We start from the raw sequence: 23,106 nt of genomic DNA, 5'->3' as shown, positions 1-23,106 counted from the left end.
GTCATTACCCAGAGCTCATGACCATACGTGAGGGTAGGAATGTCAACTGGCAGCTTCGCTTTTATGCTCAGGTCTCTCTTCACCACACTGGACCAGTACAGTGCCCATATTCCTGCAGATACCGCACCAATTCATCTTTCAATCTCCCCTCTCCCTTACTCATGAACAAGATGCCAGGATACTTTGGACAAGAAATTTTTCATGTTGTTGCTGTGTGGGCTTTGGTCCTCCGTCTCTTATTTTCAGCCTCTTTACCACCAGCAACCATCCTAAAGTATATTGTCAAATTGATTATTTAGCACAAATTTGACCAAAGTAATCAAAATGATTAAAATATATTCATTAATGATAGTGCTAAGAAGTCCCATTTTTCCAGTGTATGACACACAAAGCATCAGTGTTCTTAAACATATTCCAGTCTGCTTCTCTGTGTCAGATTTCAGCCTCCCCCATCTCTGGCAGCGCTTTTAGTTGTTGACTCAGTTGTGATGCACAGGTGCAGCCACTGGGTGACAGTGCTGTCTTCTGTCTGAAACCTGAGGCTGTGGTGTTTGTAGAGAAAATTGTCCTTGTCACTTAACTACTGCTACTATAATTGATGTGAAAACACATCAATATTTTTTTTCTACACACAATAAAGTTCAAGATGGATCAGCTGTGGTCTACACAGTTAGTTAGCGAGTCAGTTAAAAATACATTTTTATGTCAATTTTACAATCTGCTTCCTGATTTATTTCTGATTCTGACTTTAAAGACTCTCCAAAATTTGCAATCATCTTTTAGAATTATTTATTGTACTTATATTCAGTGTGGAGCAAGCTATCAGCTCAGCTTATCAACAGGCATATTAATGTGGTAATGACGTTATGCAGGCACAGGGCTGTAAGGCTGCAAAATTAATAATAGAAAATGAACATCATTTCTGAAGCAACAGGAGGTACTTGGCCCTTTTTAATATGTTTTTGTTCTCAGTTTAAGCTTTTCAAATGACATGCAGTGGTTTACTGATCAGTGTCAACATTTCTTATGCTGTCTTTTAACCATTATAAAAAAAATAAAGGATTTAGACATTTTGCAAAGTATTGCATTCTGTTTTTACGTATCTCACACAGTGAACCAACTTTTACATACAGGGTTGTATTATTTTTCAACAATATTTTTGCATATGGTCTTTCTGTATACACTAACAAACCATTCATGTTCCTGTGCCATTAAAAGAGTTCAAAAATGAATCACCTTTCGGTAGTAACATTGTTTAGAGGTTTTATCTATAGCACCTTCTGGAAACAGAGCTTTGAGTTATTATCGAGTTATTATCAGAAAAGAGAGAAAAAAATAAGCAGTACAGTGTAATATGCTGTATCTTCAATGCACTGCTTTAACTCACAGACCCCTGAGATGCTTGTGTAACCCTACAGTAGTGGGTTAAGCGTTTTCTGTTTGGTTCCCTGATTATTATTATTTTGATTTTCGATTCCTGTTTTGATTTTTTTTGTTATCTTCAATCTTAAACTTCATGTACTTGTTGCATTTAAGTTTTAGTCACTATTTAGTATTAAGGCTTTATGGACTGGTGTCAGCAGAACTACCTACAGATCAACACTAAAACCAATCCAAACCAGTAAAACCAAGGAGCTGGTGGTAGACTTCTGCAGGCACAAACATCCTCCACTGCAGCCACTAAACATCCAAGGTATTGATATTGAGGCTGTGGATAGCTACAGGTACCTTGGTGTTCACCTGAACAATAAACTGTACTGGTCTCACAACTCAAATGCTCTCTACAGGAAAAGGCAGAGCATGCTGTACCCGCTGCAGATGCTCAGGTCTTTTGGAGTGAAGGGCCCACTTCTGAAGACCTTCTATGACTCTGTGGTGGCCTCAGCCATCTTTTACAGTGCGGTCTGCTGGGGCGGCAGCATCTTGGTCTTTTCTTGTCTTGCACTTCTTGTGAAGTGTTAATAACCATGTCTGTATTAGTCTCCTTTGTGTATTTCTTAAGACGTTTAGTTTTAAGTGGTGGCTCTTCCCACTTTTACTTCTTGATTGGTGAATGGATTGCTTTTACCTTTGTTAATCTTATTTAGCTATGGCTTGTTCCCCACCCATCTCCAGTTCCTGCTATTTTTGCTTAGTCCACCAGTGAGTTATCCGTGTACGTTATTGGTTTAGCTTCCCTGTGCAGGTTTCGAATTCGTGTTTTTGGAATTTTTCCTTGGATTATGTTACATTTTGGATTTGCTAAAGAGCCAATAAAGAGCTCATCTTTTGTTCAGATCCTCTGCTCAACACTCCACACACCTACACTGTGAAACAGTCTCTTATTTGGTTTAATTTCATCATTATTCAACTGTTGTTGTTGTTCTTTTCTTTTTCTGTACCTTAAGCGTCAAACCTGTCTCTGTTATCGTCTCCTCTTCACATCCATCTTGTTTCTGCGCTCTCTGGTTTCTTTTTATTCTAATTCTTTGCATTTCTTTAGCTGCTGTTTTTGTTTTTGAATTTTTGTTAGTCATAGGATTTTCCCACCACATTAAGTTTTGCATAAGTTCATTTTTAATTGCCAACCTGAGAGTCTGCATTTGGCCTGCATATTGGGTCCTTTGCTAACTTGATCACTAATAGTGCCATTAAGTTATTGAAATTTTGTGTTAAAGTGACCCCTATCCAAAGTCTAACAAGGCAATCTCAATATGTAAGTTTTATTTATTTAGTTTTTGTAAATTGTTCTCAAGGCTTGTTCTCCCAGGTCTCGGCAAAACAAACATGTGGACTGCTTAAAAATGATTGGACCATCACCCAATGTAATGTTTATGCCACAAACATCATAAATTAACAGTATTGGTGACTGGTTTTATGGTTCCAGTGTGCACCGGCTCTTTAATTGAAATCCTGGTATATATAAATATACAAATGGCTGAGAGAGGAGCTGGGGAGAAGATGCGAAGTGGTCCCTGTGGGCACTCAGGGCAGTGGCACCCAAACTGGGCAACAGGCTCCAGCAGATCCCAGGAATGACATCCAAGATCTCTGTCCAGAAGAGCACAGGCCTATGAGCAGCAAAGAGACTGTGTAGGACCTTCAAGCTCCCGGGCCTCTGTTAGAGAATCTGAGCTTCACGGATAAAGTCCACCCGCAGGGGTGAGAGGGAAGTTAAAAATAAATATGATATATACATGCATATAGGAATTTGTGTGATAGATTTTTTTCAGTGTAAGATATGTCACTATGACATGTCATGTCATATCATGTCATGTCATAGTGACATGATTGGAGGAATTACAGTTATTTCTCTGCCAGGAATCAGTAGGCTTCTACTGCCATCTGCTGCTTTGAACCTTTAGCACTGCTCAAAACAGAGCAGTGTTTTTGTCAGCATCAAAGCCTGTCATAAAACAAAGCAAAATAAATAAATAAATAATAGTTTGGTTTTTTGATCAAATAAACTGTAGATTGATTTTCTGTTTTAAATACAACATATCCTGTTGACCCTTATGGATTCAATGCAGATTTGAACAGCATTAAAAAGAACAGAAAGTAGTGCCAGGTTAAATATCCCCACCACAACCCCAACCTGCAGCTGCACACTCAGGACACCGGTGGGCTTGGCTGAACTTTCATCTCTCTGACCCTGCTTGTTTCTGAACAGAATAAAAATAGTAGTGTTCCTGTAAACAAGTTATTCAGTGAACTTTAAAGATGAACTCTAAATTCTGCAGCTTGGAAAGTAAGATTTTCACTGTCTATTTAAGATGATAACAAATTCAGATGAACAACAACACGTGACATATTACCCCCTGTCATTATTTGTGGCGGTATTTTGATCCTCTCTTCTTTCTTCTACAAAGATGCTTCAGGTCACTGAAGTGAGCATTCCTTTATATTCCTTTGAGGTCTGCTACAGCATTTTTGGCAGGTTGCCTCTGAATTGTGCATTACATTACCTTCATTCTGACTTATAACTGTATGCTTCTCCTTTTTTTAGATTATGAACTATTATGAGTAACAAATATATTTTTCTTTTAGTCTTCTATAACTATGAAGAGTTATAGCTAAACTAACATAAAAACTAAAACTAGATGTGCAAAAATATCCAGTTAAAATAAAAATAAAACATAGACTTTTGAGGAAAAACAGAAGCTACTTGAAACTATTTTCTGAACTGGGAAAATCAAACTAACATAAAGACAGAGATGAAATATCCTTAGTTTTGTTGAAATCTCCCAATTCTTTGAATCTTTGGGCTGAAGGAAGGACAATACTCGGTGTATAAATGCTCAATCAACAATCATTTATTTCCATACAATTCAACAGTCAGAGCATTACAACGTCCGGACGGGAGAGATGCTACCAGAGGGTCAGGCACATGTCTCAAAATGGTGACGGGTTGCTCAGCTTTTTATAGTCTCTAGTGGCCCCCAGCTAGTCGTAAAAGCCAAAACATCACATTTTTTCTCTGTTACAGCGCCTAAGTTATGACCTCGGCAGTTGTTTCTCTGCTTTCTGTAAGGTGGGGGTGTGGAATGTGGTCTATCTATCTCCCCTGTCTTTAGACACAGAGTCTCCTGCTTACAACCTTCTCTTCATGATTCAACACTTAAGCATGTCAAGAAAACAGTGTAACACATTCCCAGCAGATCAAGGATACAGAGTGATGCACATTTATCTAATGAACTAATATGTGAATATGTTCTGTTAACTCAAAAGTATAATGAGAACTAAACTACATACAGCTCACACACTCTATATTAAAGGGTATAATGTGATCTACAGCAGTATTCTAATTCAACTACTTTGATTACATATATAAGGTAACATATAATAACAGAATAATCTAATAGTTTGCAAGTTGTATTAATTTTATTATTTCATCTTGTCTAATGATGCTTTGATGCCTTCACCATATGCCTTCCAACCATCCATTCATCCATTTTCTACCACAAATCTAGTGACTCATCAAGCAGAGAAGCCCAGACTTCCCTTTCCCCAACCACTTCCTCCACCTGATTTAACTGCTTTTAACAATAAAAACTGTTTAGAAAATAACTACAAAGAATACACGGACATATAAGTATGTGGCAAAATGTGGATGGATGGAAAATACAAAACTAAATTCACAGACGCAGCCTTGACACAACCAAAAACCTAAACTAACATGCATATGTTTTAAAAAGAAACAGACAAAGAGATCGCAATAGACTGCAATAGATCTTTTTTACATTTATTAAGAAATCCCATATAGGTTTTTTCCAGTAAAGTGTAACACACAAACTAATGCAGCAGTAGCACCACCAGCGTGTACCAGTAGACACATATATATGTGCATTTGTGCTCATGTGCATGACTTTCTCTCGTGCAAAATCACGTCCTGAGGCATCAGTGACAAAAACAGCAGCAGCAACAACATCATAAACAATCATTTTTGTCCAAATTTTCCTGACAACTCTGGATTTGCATTCTGAATTCAAGACGACATAACCAGAAGAAACTAGAAAGAAGCAAACATTAACACATCTAAAAATGAATAAATAACTTTAATAGTAATAAATTGCTGCACATACATTGATAAAGGTAAGGCAGCAGAGTTTATTGGAATGAACAGAGATTTTTCATGATGAGCAAAAAACCCCTCGGATGTTTTGGTTTACATGAAGCTTGCTCTTTTTTTCCACAGCTGTGAATACCTGCGATTTCACAACTGGTGCCTGGTGTGTTTGGCTGAACTTTCCTTTCTGTAAACATGGACCAAAACTTTCCATTATTGAGTAATCCTATGATCGTACAGAACAGAATATAAGACCAGTGCGTCCCTCAGTAGTAAGTTATTCAGTGAGCTCTAAAGATTTGTCTAAACTGTGTAAAAAAAAAAAAAGCAGTTTAGATTTAAATTTTGTGACTTCTGCAGCCATGAAGTTGCTTGTGGCTGGGATTTTTCTCATTCTAATTGTGGAAACCAATGCCCAGTGGTATAATTTCCCAATTGAAGCAGCTAAAGGTTAGAAATATGGCATTTTAAATACCTAACAACAATCTGTCATATTTCTCAGATTTTGATATTTTAATTGCGAATGTTGTCATTATTTATTATCAGTACTGTTTTCTGTCATTCTGATCAGGGGCTGGTGATATGTGGCAAGCCTACAGCGACATGAGGGAGGCCAACTGGAAAGATTCAGACAAATACTTTCATGCCAGAGGAAACTCTGATGCTGCACAGAGAGGAGCAGGAGGCAGATGGGCTGCTGAGGTTATCAGGTTTGACAATCTACTTTACTGAAATTCATTTGTATTTTTGATTAACTAATCACTAATTTTTTAAGGCTGCTAATTCTGCTTCTCTCATTTTTTCAGTTTCTGATGTTGTTCTGAAACGTACTTACTGAAGATAGGTGGATTCACTGTCTATTTCCATTTTAGTAACACCAGAGAGTGGGTGCAGGAGAGACTGGGTCATGGCGCTGAGGACTCCGAAGCTGATCAGGCGGCAAACCGTTGGGGGCGAGACGGAAATGATCCCAACCATTTCAGGCCCGAGGGTCTTCCCAACAAGTACTGAGCGCAAAGCTCATTGACTTACAGGAGAATAAAACTGCATGAAGACGCTTCTAGTGTTGGAGTTAGTGAAAACATGGTGTTTTAAATAGCCCAAATTTGTTGTTGCTCAGATACCTGAGCTCCATCAACTGATCACGTCTCCCCTGTAAAAGATGTGCCGGGACCTGAGGTGGGGTGGTGTGTGTGGTACAAGCGGGGAAGCAGGAAAGTTGCCCATTGAAAAAACACTGAACAAATAAAAAACGTGTAAAACTGCAAAAGCTGTTGGTGTCAGGTCCATCATTTCCACAGAAACATTTTTTAAAACCAAATACTGTCAGTTGTCCTTCTGCTACAGTGACCCCGGGGCACTTCCAGTAATCTCTCCAGTGTCTCCTGAGCCTACCCCAGGGCCTCTTCTCAGTAGGACATGGCCAGAACATCTCACGTTGCCATGCTTTGGGGAAAGCTCATTTCCACTGCTTGTTTACACAGCGTTGTTCTTTCAGTCATTACCCAGAGCTCATGACCATACGTGAGGGTAGGAATGTCAACTGGCAGCTTCGCTTTTATGCTCAGGTCTCTCTTCACCACACTGGACCAGTACAGTGCCCATATTCCTGCAGATACCGCACCAATTCATCTTTCAATCTCCCCTCTCCCTTACTCATGAACAAGATGCCAGGATACTTTGGACAAGAAATTTTTCATGTTGTTGCTGTGTGGGCTTTGGTCCTCCGTCTCTTATTTTCAGCCTCTTTACCACCAGCAACCATCCTAAAGTATATTGTCAAATTGATTATTTAGCACAAATTTGACCAAAGTAATCAAAATGGTTAAAATATATTCATTAATGATAGTGCTAAGAAGTCCCATTTTTCCAGTGTATGACACACAAAGCATCAGTGTTCTTAAACATATTCCAGTCTGCTTCTCTGTGTCAGATTTCAGCCTCCCCCATCTCTGGCAGCGCTTTTAGTTGTTGACTCAGTTGTGATGCACAGGTGCAGCCACTGGGTGACAGTGCTGTCTTCTGTCTGAAACCTGAGGCTGTGGTGTTTGTAGAGAAAATTGTCCTTGTCACTTAACTACTGCTACTATAATTGATGTGAAAACACATCAATATTTTTTTTCTACACACAATAAAGTTCAAGATGGATCAGCTGTGGTCTACACAGTTAGTTAGCGAGTCAGTTAAAAATACATTTTTATGTCAATTTTACAATCTGCTTCCTGATTTATTTCTGATTCTGACTTTAAAGACTCTCCAAAATTTGCAATCATCTTTTAGAATTATTTATTGTACTTATATTCAGTGTGGAGCAAGCTATCAGCTCAGCTTATCAACAGGCATATTAATGTGGTAATGACGTTATGCAGGCACAGGGCTGTAAGGCTGCAAAATTAATAATAGAAAATGAACATCATTTCTGAAGCAACAGGAGGTACTTGGCCCTTTTTAATATGTTTTTGTTCTCAGTTTAAGCTTTTCAAATGACATGCAGTGGTTTACTGATCAGTGTCAACATTTCTTATGCTGTCTTTTAACCATTATAAAAAAAATAAAGGATTTAGACATTTTGCAAAGTATTGCATTCTGTTTTTACGTATCTCACACAGTGAACCAACTTTTACATACAGGGTTGTATTATTTTTCAACAATATTTTTGCATATGGTCTTTCTGTATACACTAACAAACCATTCATGTTCCTGTGCCATTAAAAGAGTTCAAAAATGAATCACCTTTCGGTAGTAACATTGTTTAGAGGTTTTATCTATAGCACCTTCTGGAAACAGAGCTTTGAGTTATTATCGAGTTATTATCAGAAAAGAGAGAAAAAAATAAGCAGTACAGTGTAATATGCTGTATCTTCAATGCACTGCTTTAACTCACAGACCCCTGAGATGCTTGTGTAACCCTACAGTAGTGGGTTAAGCGTTTTCTGTTTGGTTCCCTGATTATTATTATTTTGATTTTCGATTCCTGTTTTGATTTTTTTTGTTATCTTCAATCTTAAACTTCATGTACTTGTTGCATTTAAGTTTTAGTCACTATTTAGTATTAAGGCTTTATGGACTGGTGTCAGCAGAACTACCTACAGATCAACACTAAAACCAATCCAAACCAGTAAAACCAAGGAGCTGGTGGTAGACTTCTGCAGGCACAAACATCCTCCACTGCAGCCACTAAACATCCAAGGTATTGATATTGAGGCTGTGGATAGCTACAGGTACCTTGGTGTTCACCTGAACAATAAACTGTACTGGTCTCACAACTCAAATGCTCTCTACAGGAAAAGGCAGAGCATGCTGTACCCGCTGCAGATGCTCAGGTCTTTTGGAGTGAAGGGCCCACTTCTGAAGACCTTCTATGACTCTGTGGTGGCCTCAGCCATCTTTTACAGTGCGGTCTGCTGGGGCGGCAGCATCTTGGTCTTTTCTTGTCTTGCACTTCTTGTGAAGTGTTAATAACCATGTCTGTATTAGTCTCCTTTGTGTATTTCTTAAGACGTTTAGTTTTAAGTGGTGGCTCTTCCCACTTTTACTTCTTGATTGGTGAATGGATTGCTTTTACCTTTGTTAATCTTATTTAGCTATGGCTTGTTCCCCACCCATCTCCAGTTCCTGCTATTTTTGCTTAGTCCACCAGTGAGTTATCCGTGTACGTTATTGGTTTAGCTTCCCTGTGCAGGTTTCGAATTCGTGTTTTTGGAATTTTTCCTTGGATTATGTTACATTTTGGATTTGCTAAAGAGCCAATAAAGAGCTCATCTTTTGTTCAGATCCTCTGCTCAACACTCCACACACCTACACTGTGAAACAGTCTCTTATTTGGTTTAATTTCATCATTATTCAACTGTTGTTGTTGTTCTTTTCTTTTTCTGTACCTTAAGCGTCAAACCTGTCTCTGTTATCGTCTCCTCTTCACATCCATCTTGTTTCTGCGCTCTCTGGTTTCTTTTTATTCTAATTCTTTGCATTTCTTTAGCTGCTGTTTTTGTTTTTGAATTTTTGTTAGTCATAGGATTTTCCCACCACATTAAGTTTTGCATAAGTTCATTTTTAATTGCCAACCTGAGAGTCTGCATTTGGCCTGCATATTGGGTCCTTTGCTAACTTGATCACTAATAGTGCCATTAAGTTATTGAAATTTTGTGTTAAAGTGACCCCTATCCAAAGTCTAACAAGGCAATCTCAATATGTAAGTTTTATTTATTTAGTTTTTGTAAATTGTTCTCAAGGCTTGTTCTCCCAGGTCTCGGCAAAACAAACATGTGGACTGCTTAAAAATGATTGGACCATCACCCAATGTAATGTTTATGCCACAAACATCATAAATTAACAGTATTGGTGACTGGTTTTATGGTTCCAGTGTGCACCGGCTCTTTAATTGAAATCCTGGTATATATAAATATACAAATGACTGAGAGAGGAGCTGGGGAGAAGATGCGAAGTGGTCCCTGTGGGCACTCAGGGCAGTGGCACCCAAACTGGGCAACAGGCTCCAGCAGATCCCAGGAATGACATCCAAGATCTCTGTCCAGAAGAGCACAGGCCTATGAGCAGCAAAGAGACTGTGTAGGACCTTCAAGCTCCCGGGCCTCTGTTAGAGAATCTGAGCTTCACGGATAAAGTCCACCCGCAGGGGTGAGAGGGAAGTTAAAAATAAATATGATATATACATGCATATAGGAATTTGTGTGATAGATTTTTTTCAGTGTAAGATATGTCACTATGACATGTCATGTCATATCATGTCATGTCATAGTGACATGATTGGAGGAATTACAGTTATTTCTCTGCCAGGAATCAGTAGGCTTCTACTGCCATCTGCTGCTTTGAACCTTTAGCACTGCTCAAAACAGAGCAGTGTTTTTGTCAGCATCAAAGCCTGTCATAAAACAAAGCAAAATAAATAAATAAATAATAGTTTGGTTTTTTGATCAAATAAACTGTAGATTGATTTTCTGTTTTAAATACAACATATCCTGTTGACCCTTATGGATTCAATGCAGATTTGAACAGCATTAAAAAGAACAGAAAGTAGTGCCAGGTTAAATATCCCCACCACAACCCCAACCTGCAGCTGCACACTCAGGACACCGGTGGGCTTGGCTGAACTTTCATCTCTCTGACCCTGCTTGTTTCTGAACAGAATAAAAATAGTAGTGTTCCTGTAAACAAGTTATTCAGTGAACTTTAAAGATGAACTCTAAATTCTGCAGCTTGGAAAGTAAGATTTTCACTGTCTATTTAAGATGATAACAAATTCAGATGAACAACAACACGTGACATATTACCCCCTGTCATTATTTGTGGCGGTATTTTGATCCTCTCTTCTTTCTTCTACAAAGATGCTTCAGGTCACTGAAGTGAGCATTCCTTTATATTCCTTTGAGGTCTGCTACAGCATTTTTGGCAGGTTGCCTCTGAATTGTGCATTACATTACCTTCATTCTGACTTATAACTGTATGCTTCTCCTTTTTTTAGATTATGAACTATTATGAGTAACAAATATATTTTTCTTTTAGTCTTCTATAACTATGAAGAGTTATAGCTAAACTAACATAAAAACTAAAACTAGATGTGCAAAAATATCCAGTTAAAATAAAAATAAAACATAGACTTTTGAGGAAAAACAGAAGCTACTTGAAACTATTTTCTGAACTGGGAAAATCAAACTAACATAAAGACAGAGATGAAATATCCTTAGTTTTGTTGAAATCTCCCAATTCTTTGAATCTTTGGGCTGAAGGAAGGACAATACTCGGTGTATAAATGCTCAATCAACAATCATTTATTTCCATACAATTCAACAGTCAGAGCATTACAACGTCCGGATGGGAGAGATGCTACCAGAGGGTCAGGCACATGTCTCAAAATGGTGACGGGTTGCTCAGCTTTTTATAGTCTCTAGTGGCCCCCAGCTAGTCGTAAAAGCCAAAACATCACATTTTTTCTCTGTTACAGCGCCTAAGTTATGACCTCGGCAGTTGTTTCTCTGCTTTCTGTAAGGTGGGGGTGTGGAATGTGGTCTATCTATCTCCCCTGTCTTTAGACACAGAGTCTCCTGCTTACAACCTTCTCTTCATGATTCAACACTTAAGCATGTCAAGAAAACAGTGTAACACATTCCCAGCAGATCAAGGATACAGAGTGATGCACATTTATCTAATGAACTAATATGTGAATATGTTCTGTTAACTCAAAAGTATAATGAGAACTAAACTACATACAGCTCACACACTCTATATTAAAGGGTATAATGTGATCTACAGCAGTATTCTAATTCAACTACTTTGATTACATATATAAGGTAACATATAATAACAGAATAATCTAATAATTCCCCCTTTTGATCTCTGAAAGAGATCACTTACAACATGCACTCCAGGGTCGCAAGGTCCAAGTTTTCTTGATCCTGAGGCCCTCTGTCCCCCTTTAACGGGTGGACCATATGTGGGATGACCTCTGTGTTCACGCAGTTCAGATGCAAGCAAAGTTAGATTTACAACCATAACAGCAGTTACAGATGACTCTCCCATCACTCCCCAGTTCTCCCACAGCTTTATTTTGGTGCTCCAGTTTTCCACTCCCATTTTAATGCCCCCTTATACCTTTCAAATGTACTTAGACTAGAACCTCTGTCTAAGGAGCTTTTAACCTTTATTTTTATTGCTGCAGCTACCAGTGTCTTCCAGTTTGGGTGATTCTCAGCTTCTTTCTTCGACCTCCGGGGTTAGACCACCCTTTAGTCATTGCACAGTTCTGGGGATTATTCTGCCCCGATTTCAAACAAGGATCTGTGTGTTTTGGGTTCACCGGCGTGTCCCCCTTTTTGCCAAGAGCCTCTCGAACCTCATTGGTCTGGTGTTCCTGGTTTTCGCCAACCCCTTCATGGTTATTGCTGTGTTTGTGGGATCCATCTTCTCCAGGAGCCCAAACGTCATGACACTTGACCCCAGTTGCTGTCTCGGCAGTCCCTACATCTGTCCCTGCTGTGAAGGGTCCTCACATCTCCGGGTCCCCGTCTGGTGTCTGTTCCTTTCTCTGCAAGAGACAGAAAACCAAAACACCTCTCTCCCTAGCCTTGATAATCTAATATTGTTATCCATTGTTCTTCTAATGATTCAAATTTGGTTTAAAATGTTATGTTCAGGACTTATTCTAATCATAATCTATGTGTGTGTAAAAGAAATCAAAAATTAGTGAACCCTTTCTAAGTCTAACACATTATAAGCTTAAGTTTTACCATAGCTAATTTATTAAACACAAAAATAAACTCATAGAAATTTTCATATCACCATTGTTTGATGTTCAAACTCAACTCCCCCTTTTTGACACACTCCCATGTGTCAATTCATTGGAGCTAGACAATTAAAAGAGAAGGTTGGTGACATCATATCTCAGAAAGTATCAGAAATTCTTCTCTCGAGTACCGTTGCTCCAGCCTTGTCATCCCTGAGGATCTTCGATCCCGAAAATGTCCCTTCTCCTCATGTAATAAAGTCTGTCATCCTTCCATGCCCTGGTAACTGGTCCATCCAGAGCTGTAACATTTTGAAATGTACATACAACAAGCCAAACCACACCTTGGTCACACCAACCCTTTTCTGCCCTGAAGATGTCCAACACCATCTTAGTCTGGACCAGGGTTGTAATAGTTTTGCAATTTTCATCAGTTTTAATCAGTTTTTTACCAATTGTTTGCTAGTTTAGTTTAGTTTTTATTTTCTGAAAATCCTTAGTTTCAATTTAGTTTTGTTTGTGTTTTGCAAAAATTAAGTGTAACAAAATCCCAGTTCCATCATATCAGTCATGCTCTTCTGGTTATCCTTGGGTGTTGAGACTAATAACTATTAACTCTTGCCGCACCGTGTGGTCCTAATTTTGGTTCAAGTGAATTGATAATCTTTTGAAGGCGATTGTTTCACACCTTTATTTAGATGTCCCAGTCCTGTTATCTCGGGATACATCACGCTGCCTTATCTGGGGTTAGCTGTTTTCTGGGGATGCGGGTTGAGTGGGTGAGCTCTTCAAGGAGGGGGAGTGTGCTCCCCCTGATGAGGTCTTCTAGGTAAGCTAGGTTAACCTTCTTGTGTGGGCTTTTCAAGTGCACTTTAAGGTTAGTGGGACTTTTAGTTTTATAAATGTCCCTCATGACCCCCTGATGACCCAGTATTTCATTTTTGCACACTGTAGTACACATTTTAGTTTTTGCTTGTAGCTCGCATACTCTACTTGCCACTCCTCTAAGTCCTGATGTTTCTTAGAGAGGGCAACAGTACCTTTAAAATTATATCACATGTGTGGGGGTGTGGCCTTGCCAATTGTTTTGCCCACCTTTTCAAAATGGCTGGCGTGCCCACAAGCACATTTCATGGAAAAAGAAAGGTAATCTTGATATTTACATTTAAAATGTTTTGTTAAACTCAGATTTTTATTTTATTCTTTTTGCAAGTACCCCTCCTCGGTGGCGAGAAACTGTTGGTGTGGTCAAGTGGGTGCTCTAGAAACAAACGCTCAGGACAGAACAGTTATCAGTCATGTACTTCCTACAAATTTTGCATATGTTTTATTCCATATTGATCCTCTGAGTGTAATGGTACATTTTAATTTGAATTTATCCAAACTAAACACAATATTTTCTTTATTTACTTTGCTCTTGTTCTTTTGCAGTACCACATCCTATCAAATGTCCCTGTCGATTATATTCTACATTTAATAACTTACTATTTCAAGTGAGAACCTAAATCATGTGGACCAATGTTTATTATTGCATATCTCTATTCTGAATGTGGCCAGTCATTCATAGGTATTGTTCAATTTTGGCGATTTTCCTCTATAAAATTTAATTGACTTTTTACAGTGGCCTGCTGTGGTTAATAGTAACATATTCCAGTCATGAGTGGTATCAAAAGTCTTCTCCACTGTAGCATTTGGCATTCCCAATAATATAACATGATACCTTAATCAAAACACAGTTAATATAGCACAGTTTTCTTGATGCAAACATCAGTAACTCAAAATCAGCAACCACAGTGTTAAGTCTGCAGTTCATACTTATGTGAAGCTAGAGTCTCCTCCTCCAGTCTCTCTTATCCTCCTGCTCCTGAAAAAACAAAACAAAACAAAGCGAAGCATCCACCCTTCTCTTGTCGGCTGGGTGAATTGTTTATGAATTGTTTATTGGCATTTACTAATCCTAAAGTGGGTGCAGTCATTGTCTCAGTATCAAGTCAGTCAAAACTTTTAGTCGTCAGTCCATCACAGTCCATTCGCATGCATACCTCCATACACATTCATACCAGATGTTGCTGATAATGGAGTCTCCCGCGCAACCTATTCGAGCCTCCATCACCAGCAAGATGACGTCATCATTTTAAAGGAAAACAATTCCTTGTTGTTTTTTGGGCCGGATTGACTGCTCACTGATAAAATCAAGCTAGCGCTAAACAAAACCAAACAATCAACCAGAAATTCACAGGAACATTTTGCTTCCTGCCGGGACAATATTGTGTGGGAATGAGAACCTCAGGTGCCGTAACACCTTTTGTTCCTCCTTGAATTAAAACTCAATCACAGAAAATGCCGTACTCCGACCTAAAACTTACACTATTAATTCATCATTTTCACTCTGTGCCACTGTTCCTCATCAGGGCTGTGTGAAGCACAGCAAAGAATTCAGTCAAGGCCTTGAGCCATAAACAGACATCACGCACAGACATTGTTTTCATAACCAAACTTTTTTAGACCTTATTCCTAAAATCTACATAAATGCCCTCTGGGTGACATATAACACATTCTAAGTAATCAATGGCTCCTCATAAAAATTATGCATTGGGATGTTTGTGTGCAGCATTTTGCATATCAGCATAAGCAAAGCATTCTTCATTGCATCAGCGTGTATGTGTGTGTGCGTGTGGATCACTCTTCATTGCACAAGCGTGTGCATGTGTATGTGTGTGCATCACTTCTCAGTGAATCAACATTCCCGTGTGTGTGTGTGTGTGTGTGTGTGTGTGTGTGTGTGTGTGTGTGTGTGTCATTTCTCACTCACTCAACGAGTGCACGTGTTCATGTGTGTATTTCACTTCATTCTGAATCTGTGTGTTTGGAGACGTGTGTGTGTGTGTGTGTGTGTGTGTGTGTGTGTGTGTGTGTGTGTGTGTGTGTGTGTGTGTGTGTGTGTGTTCATCACTTTCCTGTTCTGGTGTTCTGGGTAAACCACGGCCTGAAGCATGCCCTGGGGTCCTGCCCCCCCTCCTTTTCAGTTTGTTTGCGACCATTGCTGCTGCTGCTGCTCAAAATTCAGTCCGTCCTGGTTCTGACCCCAATTGGGGCAGTCCTTTCTCCAGGGTCGATGTTCACCGCAGGTGAAACCTGCATCTTCTTCTGTGTTTTTGTCCATTCTGAGGTGCCTTCTGACCTCAGTTACTCCTCCTGTCTCGGTCACGCCCTTTTTCGCCACCCGATCATCCGTGTTGGTCCATCACTGTCCTGCACAGTGTGAATGCAAAGTTATCAAGGTCAGCATTCTTTCGCTCGGCCTTACTTTTCATTCGGGCTTGGCGGGCGTCTCGTCACAGCTCTGTCAGCTGACGCAGTCTGGGAATTTTTCCCCCGTGTAGTGAAACGGGCCTTAGGTTTAGTGCTCTCCGTCTCGGCTGCATGAGATCACATTCCTGCAGGTCTGTTGACATTCTCAGGTCGTTGTTGTGGGTCCAGCTGTTGCAGCATTTGGTCAGTGTCACGTATGGGGGAGAGCAGGAGTCCAGTCAGCCTCGGCTTTCAGGGCCGGCAAAGCAGCCTGTAATTAAATATGTATAGAAAAAACAAAAACAAAACAAAACAAAAACAAACAAAAAACAAAAAACAAAAACAAACGAACAGGAAAATGTTGTTGTGTTGGCTGTGTTATTCAGAGGGGAGACAATGGGGCCAGGCCCTGTGTCAGCCTTCTCTCCCCCTTTTTTTGTTTTTTGTCTCCCGATATAATCAACTCCTAACCCACCAAGTTGACAGGACAACACCGGTATATGTTAAAATTCTTAAGATCATGTTTAAAAGCCCAAAAAGGAACTTTCTTTCATTCAGTAATCACTTTTATTAATCAATCAACAGAAAACATGTCACAATTTGAATCTTTTAACCACTAAATTTGTTGTGTCTTGCCTGGTTGGTTAGACCAGTGTTCCTTTTTTTTTTTTTTTTAGTTAAATTGTTGTCCTGCAACCCAGAGGGTTTCTTTGTCAGTAATGTATAGACTTCATCATTTAAGTATGTTAATTTTTCTTTAACCTTGCTGGAAAATCTTCACGTGTTCATGAGTGTAAGCTGTTTCTTCATTGCGTGTATGTGCATTTGTATAAAAGCAGGTTAATTTTATCTTTTCTCAAACTAGGCGTTACCTTAAAAGGAGCCTTTCTCTCAGATTTCTCTGCTTGTGTGTGTTTTTGTTTCACCTTTTTGTTGTGATGCTCCGGACGCCTTCCCAACCTCCACAAGTCCGTTGGCCCCAATTTTATGTGTTAAAACTTCTCTTAATTTCTCCTCTAATTCTCTCCTCGCTGCTGTCTTTTTCACAGCTGCTGATTCGTGCTGGGTGTGGTTCCCATTACCTATAATTTTGCTTCGGCCGCTGTGCTTGTGGGGGCAGTTGGTCCAGGTCCGCAGCTTCCTGTATTAACACACTAAGAGATTTATTTTAATTTCATTTTCATCACTTTTAAACCGATAAGCAGGCAACACGCCTACCTTGACAGCGTAAACTGTACGCCAGTCTCCCAACACATTCCTCTCTCTACTCCTCCATAATTCTCCACTGCACACCTCTTACTATCTCTCCTTTTTATTTTTATTACACCACAGAGTAATACACCCAATTATGCCCGTCTATCTCCATGTGGCTCCAAATTCCCTCTTTATTTTAATTTCACACTCGTCAGGGGACAGGCACACAACAATTTCAACCACTGAAACGAGGAATTCAACCTTTTTATATTTCTTTACTAATCTAGACTCAACGTTTGTTCGCAAAATGTGTCTTGTTCTAGTCCGGAAATAAATGTGAACCCGTGATTACACGGCCGTTCCAGTGTTATTTCCGTGGCTATGCGGGGGCCCTCACCTCCCCAAGTCACCACCTCAGCACCCGGACGACGCCGGTCCTGGCCACGCGTCCACGGACAGGAGGGTCGCTACTCCATAGGCAAATGTTCCACAGGTACACTAGGCATCAACCTTTGATCCTAAAATGTGTATTTGCTCTAATGTCCTCCTAATCAAACACATCAACCGTCACTGTCACTGTGTTCACGCTTCACACTCCACACAAAAAACACACTCAGAGCGCGCCTCACTCACACTCTCACTCAGTGCGCGCTTTACCCACAAGACAGCACCCAGAGCGCGCCTCGCAGCTTCACACACACTCTCTCACCCAGAGCGCGCTTTCACACTCACCCACAACACTTTTCCTCAGCGGGAATTTTACACAGAAACCTCTGAGCTCAACTATTAGATCTTCTTAAAGCACACTGCACCATAGACCAAAATACCCCTTTCTCTGCGCTTATGACCGCCACCACGGGGCAAAGTCGCATCATAAAAGTGATGCTTGCATCCCCGAAGTTATACCTGACATCATAAACCAGGTGTTGCTATGTACTAAATTTTTACTTTGTATTATGACCGCAGCCCTTTATACTCGACTGACGCCACAAACCACCGTCAAAACCTCTATCAAATGTACTAAAACTAGCACCAACCACTACTGCACTTCACGGCTGCACCACCGGAACACGCCGTATCATAAACCAAACCTACGGACGTGTTTCGCTCTCGCGTTGCCAGCGTTCAACTGCACCGTGAAGCCAGCATCTGCTTTTCCTTAAATCAACTTCTATTTCATAGCCGGCAAAAGCCAGGACGTCACTGACACCATAAACAAAATAAACAAACCTCGACTTCAATGTACTGGACTAATGGCCGCGTCTTCAGAATAAATTCTAATGTATTATTGCTACAGAAGCCAGTATTAGACAAAATTAAATGTGGAAGGTAAAGTGGCTGCAACTAGTCCAACGTAGTATGTTATTAGTATCTCGGTAGAAGCAGATTACTGCAACTAGTCCAACGTAGTATGTTATTAGTATCTCGGTAGAAGCAGCTTACTGCAACTAGTCCAACGTAGTATGTTATTAGTATCTCGGTAGAAGCAGTTTATTTAACACACTGGAATTCAGCCTCAACTTATGTTGTTAGTATCTTGCGCCAAAAACCAGACACCGACAAATTTACTGTGAAAATACATGTGACTCAGCGAACAGATTAATTTGGAAAGCCCAATATGCACATTTGGTATTTATAATACAACAGGCTGTGCTTACCTTTTTATTTTTGGACCGGTCCTCTGTTCACCTCGCCTCACGATCTCACCAAAGGTCAAATCTGCACCTCCTCAGCACACCAAAGATCCGGGTCACACGGCACCAAGTTGTTGAAATCTCCCAATTCTTTGAATCTTTGGGCTGAAGGAAGGACAATACTCGGTGTATAAATGCTCAATCAACAATCATTTATTTCCATACAATTCAACAGTCAGAGCATTACAACGTCCGGACGGGAGAGATGCTACCAGAGGGTCAGGCACATGTCTCAAAATGGTGACGGGTTGCTCAGCTTTTTATAGTCTCTAGTGGCCCCCAGCTAGTCGTAAAAGCCAAAACATCACATTTTTTCTCTGTTACAGCGCCTAAGTTATGACCTCGGCAGTTGTTTCTCTGCTTTCTGTAAGGTGGGGGTGTGGAATGTGGTCTATCTATCTCCCCTGTCTTTAGACACAGAGTCTCCTGCTTACAACCTTCTCTTCATGATTCAACACTTAAGCATGTCAAGAAAACAGTGTAACACATTCCCAGCAGATCAAGGATACAGAGTGATGCACATTTATCTAATGAACTAATATGTGAATATGTTCTGTTAACTCAAAAGTATAATGAGAACTAAACTACATACAGCTCACACACTCTATATTAAAGGGTATAATGTGATCTACAGCAGTATTCTAATTCAACTACTTTGATTACATATATAAGGTAACATATAATAACAGAATAATCTAATAGTTTGCAAGTTGTATTAATTTTATTATTTCATCTTGTCTAATGATGCTTTGATGCCTTCACCATATGCCTTCCAACCATCCATTCATCCATTTTCTACCACAAATCTAGTGACTCATCAAGCAGAGAAGCCCAGACTTCCCTTTCCCCAACCACTTCCTCCACCTGATTTAACTGCTTTTAACAATAAAAACTGTTTAGAAAATAACTACAAAGAATACACGGACATATAAGTATGTGGCAAAATGTGGATGGATGGAAAATACAAAACTAAATTCACAGACGCAGCCTTGACACAACCAAAAACCTAAACTAACATGCATATGTTTTAAAAAGAAACAGACAAAGAGATCGCAATAGACTGCAATAGATCTTTTTTACATTTATTAAGAAATCCCATATAGGTTTTTTCCAGTAAAGTGTAACACACAAACTAATGCAGCAGTAGCACCACCAGCGTGTACCAGTAGACACATATATATGTGCATTTGTGCTCATGTGCATGACTTTCTCTCGCGCAAAATCACGTCCTGAGGCATCAGTGACAAAAACAGCAGCAGCAACAACATCATAAACAATCATTTTTGTCCAAATTTTCCTGACAACTCTGGATTTGCATTCTGAATTCAAGACGACATAACCAGAAGAAACTAGAAAGAAGCAAACATTAACACATCTAAAAATGAATAAATAACTTTAATAGTAATAAATTGCTGCACATACATTGATAAAGGTAAGGCAGCAGAGTTTATTGGAATGAACAGAGATTTTTCATGATGAGCAAAAAACCCCTCGGATGTTTTGGTTTACATGAAGCTTGCTCTTTTTTTCCACAGCTGTGAATACCTGCGATTTCACAACTGGTGCCTGGTGTGTTTGGCTGAACTTTCCTTTCTGTAAACATGGACCAAAACTTTCCATTATTGAGTAATCCTATGATTGTACAGAACAGAATATAAGACCAGTGCGTCCCTCAGTAGTAAGTTATTCAGTGAGCTCTAAAGATTTGTCTAAACTGTGTAAAAAAAAAAAAAGCAGTTTAGATTTAAATTTTGTGACTTCTGCAGCCATGAAGTTGCTTGTGGCTGGGATTTTTCTCATTCTAATTGTGGAAACCAATGCCCAGTGGTATAATTTCCCAATTGAAGCAGCTAAAGGTTAGAAATATGGCATTTTAAATACCTAACAACAATCTGTCATATTTCTCAGATTTTGATATTTTAATTGCGAATGTTGTCATTATTTATTATCAGTACTGTTTTCTGTCATTCTGATCAGGGGCTGGTGATATGTTGCGAGCCTACAGCGACATGAGGGAGGCCAACTGGAAAGATTCAGACAAATACTTTCATGCCAGAGGAAACTCTGATGCTGCACAGAGAGGAGCAGGAGGCAGATGGGCTGCTGAGGTTATCAGGTTTGACAATCTACTTTACTGAAATTCATTTGTATTTTTGATTAACTAATCACTAATTTTTTAAGGCTGCTAATTCTGCTTCTCTCATTTTTTCAGTTTCTGATGTTGTTCTGAAACGTACTTACTGAAGATAGGTGGATTCACTGTCTATTTCCATTTTAGTAACACCAGAGAGTGGGTGCAGGAGAGACTGGGTCATGGCGCTGAGGACTCCGAAGCTGATCAGGCGGCAAACCGTTGGGGGCGAGACGGAAATGATCCCAACCATTTCAGGCCCGAGGGTCTTCCCAACAAGTACTGAGCGCAAAGCTCATTGACTTACAGGAGAATAAAACTGCATGAAGACGCTTCTAGTGTTGGAGTTAGTGAAAACATGGTGTTTTAAATAGCCCAAATTTGTTGTTGCTCAGATACCTGAGCTCCATCAACTGATCACGTCTCCCCTGTAAAAGATGTGCCGGGACCTGAGGTGGGGTGGTGTGTGTGGTACAAGCGGGGAAGCAGGAAAGTTGCCCATTGAAAAAACACTGAACAAATAAAAAACGTGTAAAACTGCAAAAGCTGTTGGTGTCAGGTCCATCATTTCCACAGAAACATTTTTTAAAACCAAATACTGTCAGTTGTCCTTCTGCTACAGTGACCCCGGGGCACTTCCAGTAATCTCTCCAGTGTCTCCTGAGCCTACCCCAGGGCCTCTTCTCAGTAGGACATGGCCAGAACATCTCACGTTGCCATGCTTTGGGGAAAGCTCATTTCCACTGCTTGTTTACACAGCGTTGTTCTTTCAGTCATTACCCAGAGCTCATGACCATACGTGAGGGTAGGAATGTCAACTGGCAGCTTCGCTTTTATGCTCAGGTCTCTCTTCACCACACTGGACCAGTACAGTGCCCATATTCCTGCAGATACCGCACCAATTCATCTTTCAATCTCCCCTCTCCCTTACTCATGAACAAGATGCCAGGATACTTTGGACAAGAAATTTTTCATGTTGTTGCTGTGTGGGCTTTGGTCCTCCGTCTCTTATTTTCAGCCTCTTTACCACCAGCAACCATCCTAAAGTATATTGTCAAATTGATTATTTAGCACAAATTTGACCAAAGTAATCAAAATGGTTAAAATATATTCATTAATGATAGTGCTAAGAAGTCCCATTTTTCCAGTGTATGACACACAAAGCATCAGTGTTCTTAAACATATTCCAGTCTGCTTCTCTGTGTCAGATTTCAGCCTCCCCCATCTCTGGCAGCGCTTTTAGTTGTTGACTCAGTTGTGATGCACAGGTGCAGCCACTGGGTGACAGTGCTGTCTTCTGTCTGAAACCTGAGGCTGTGGTGTTTGTAGAGAAAATTGTCCTTGTCACTTAACTACTGCTACTATAATTGATGTGAAAACACATCAATATTTTTTTTCTACACACAATAAAGTTCAAGATGGATCAGCTGTGGTCTACACAGTTAGTTAGCGAGTCAGTTAAAAATACATTTTTATGTCAATTTTACAATCTGCTTCCTGATTTATTTCTGATTCTGACTTTAAAGACTCTCCAAAATTTGCAATCATCTTTTAGAATTATTTATTGTACTTATATTCAGTGTGGAGCAAGCTATCAGCTCAGCTTATCAACAGGCATATTAATGTGGTAATGACGTTATGCAGGCACAGGGCTGTAAGGCTGCAAAATTAATAATAGAAAATGAACATCATTTCTGAAGCAACAGGAGGTACTTGGCCCTTTTTAATATGTTTTTGTTCTCAGTTTAAGCTTTTCAAATGACATGCAGTGGTTTACTGATCAGTGTCAACATTTCTTATGCTGTCTTTTAACCATTATAAAAAAAATAAAGGATTTAGACATTTTGCAAAGTATTGCATTCTGTTTTTACGTATCTCACACAGTGAACCAACTTTTACATACAGGGTTGTATTATTTTTCAACAATATTTTTGCATATGGTCTTTCTGTATACACTAACAAACCATTCATGTTCCTGTGCCATTAAAAGAGTTCAAAAATGAATCACCTT

At 39.7% G+C, this 23,106-nt stretch overlaps 2 protein-coding genes across 2 annotated transcripts; both read left to right on the top strand.

Annotated features, from left to right (window-relative positions):
* Positions 1-5,433: 5,433 nt before the first annotated feature.
* On the top strand, positions 5,434-7,041 carry LOC308398268 (serum amyloid A-5 protein-like). The gene is made up of 3 exons (XM_080884800.1): positions 5,434-5,995; positions 6,117-6,255; positions 6,418-7,041. The coding sequence occupies exons 1-3, from the start codon at positions 5,908-5,910 to the stop codon at positions 6,554-6,556; spliced, it is 366 nt and encodes a 121-aa protein (XP_080740926.1). The 5' UTR covers positions 5,434-5,907; the 3' UTR covers positions 6,557-7,041.
* A 13,603-nt stretch (positions 7,042-20,644) lies between these two features.
* On the top strand, positions 20,645-21,865 carry LOC308398517 (serum amyloid A-5 protein-like). The gene is made up of 3 exons (XM_080885185.1): positions 20,645-20,820; positions 20,942-21,080; positions 21,243-21,865. Exons 1-3 carry the CDS (start codon positions 20,733-20,735, stop codon positions 21,379-21,381), a joined length of 366 nt encoding a protein of 121 aa, XP_080741311.1. The 5' UTR covers positions 20,645-20,732; the 3' UTR covers positions 21,382-21,865.
* The last annotated feature ends 1,241 nt before the right edge of the window (positions 21,866-23,106 follow it).

The sequence above is a fragment of the Rhamphochromis sp. 'chilingali' genome (assembly GCF_963969265.1).
Source record: "Rhamphochromis sp. 'chilingali' genome assembly, chromosome: 6".
NCBI classification, from domain to species: domain Eukaryota; kingdom Metazoa; phylum Chordata; class Actinopteri; order Cichliformes; family Cichlidae; genus Rhamphochromis; species Rhamphochromis sp. 'chilingali'.
The sequence above is the reverse complement of the archived record's forward strand: the minus strand, read 5'-3'. Positions and strand labels throughout refer to the sequence as shown.

Coding starts and splice junctions, on each gene's coding strand:
- LOC308398268 (XM_080884800.1), top strand. CDS start 5,908: ATGAAGTTGCTTGTGGCTGGGATTTTTCTCATTCTAATTGTGGAAACC. Junction 5,996..6,116: donor CCCAATTGAAGCAGCTAAAG/GTTAGAAATATG, acceptor CATTCTGATCAG/GGGCTGGTGATATGTGGCAA. Junction 6,256..6,417: donor TGGGCTGCTGAGGTTATCAG/GTTTGACAATCT, acceptor TTTCCATTTTAG/TAACACCAGAGAGTGGGTGC.
- LOC308398517 (XM_080885185.1), top strand. CDS start 20,733: ATGAAGTTGCTTGTGGCTGGGATTTTTCTCATTCTAATTGTGGAAACC. Junction 20,821..20,941: donor CCCAATTGAAGCAGCTAAAG/GTTAGAAATATG, acceptor CATTCTGATCAG/GGGCTGGTGATATGTTGCGA. Junction 21,081..21,242: donor TGGGCTGCTGAGGTTATCAG/GTTTGACAATCT, acceptor TTTCCATTTTAG/TAACACCAGAGAGTGGGTGC.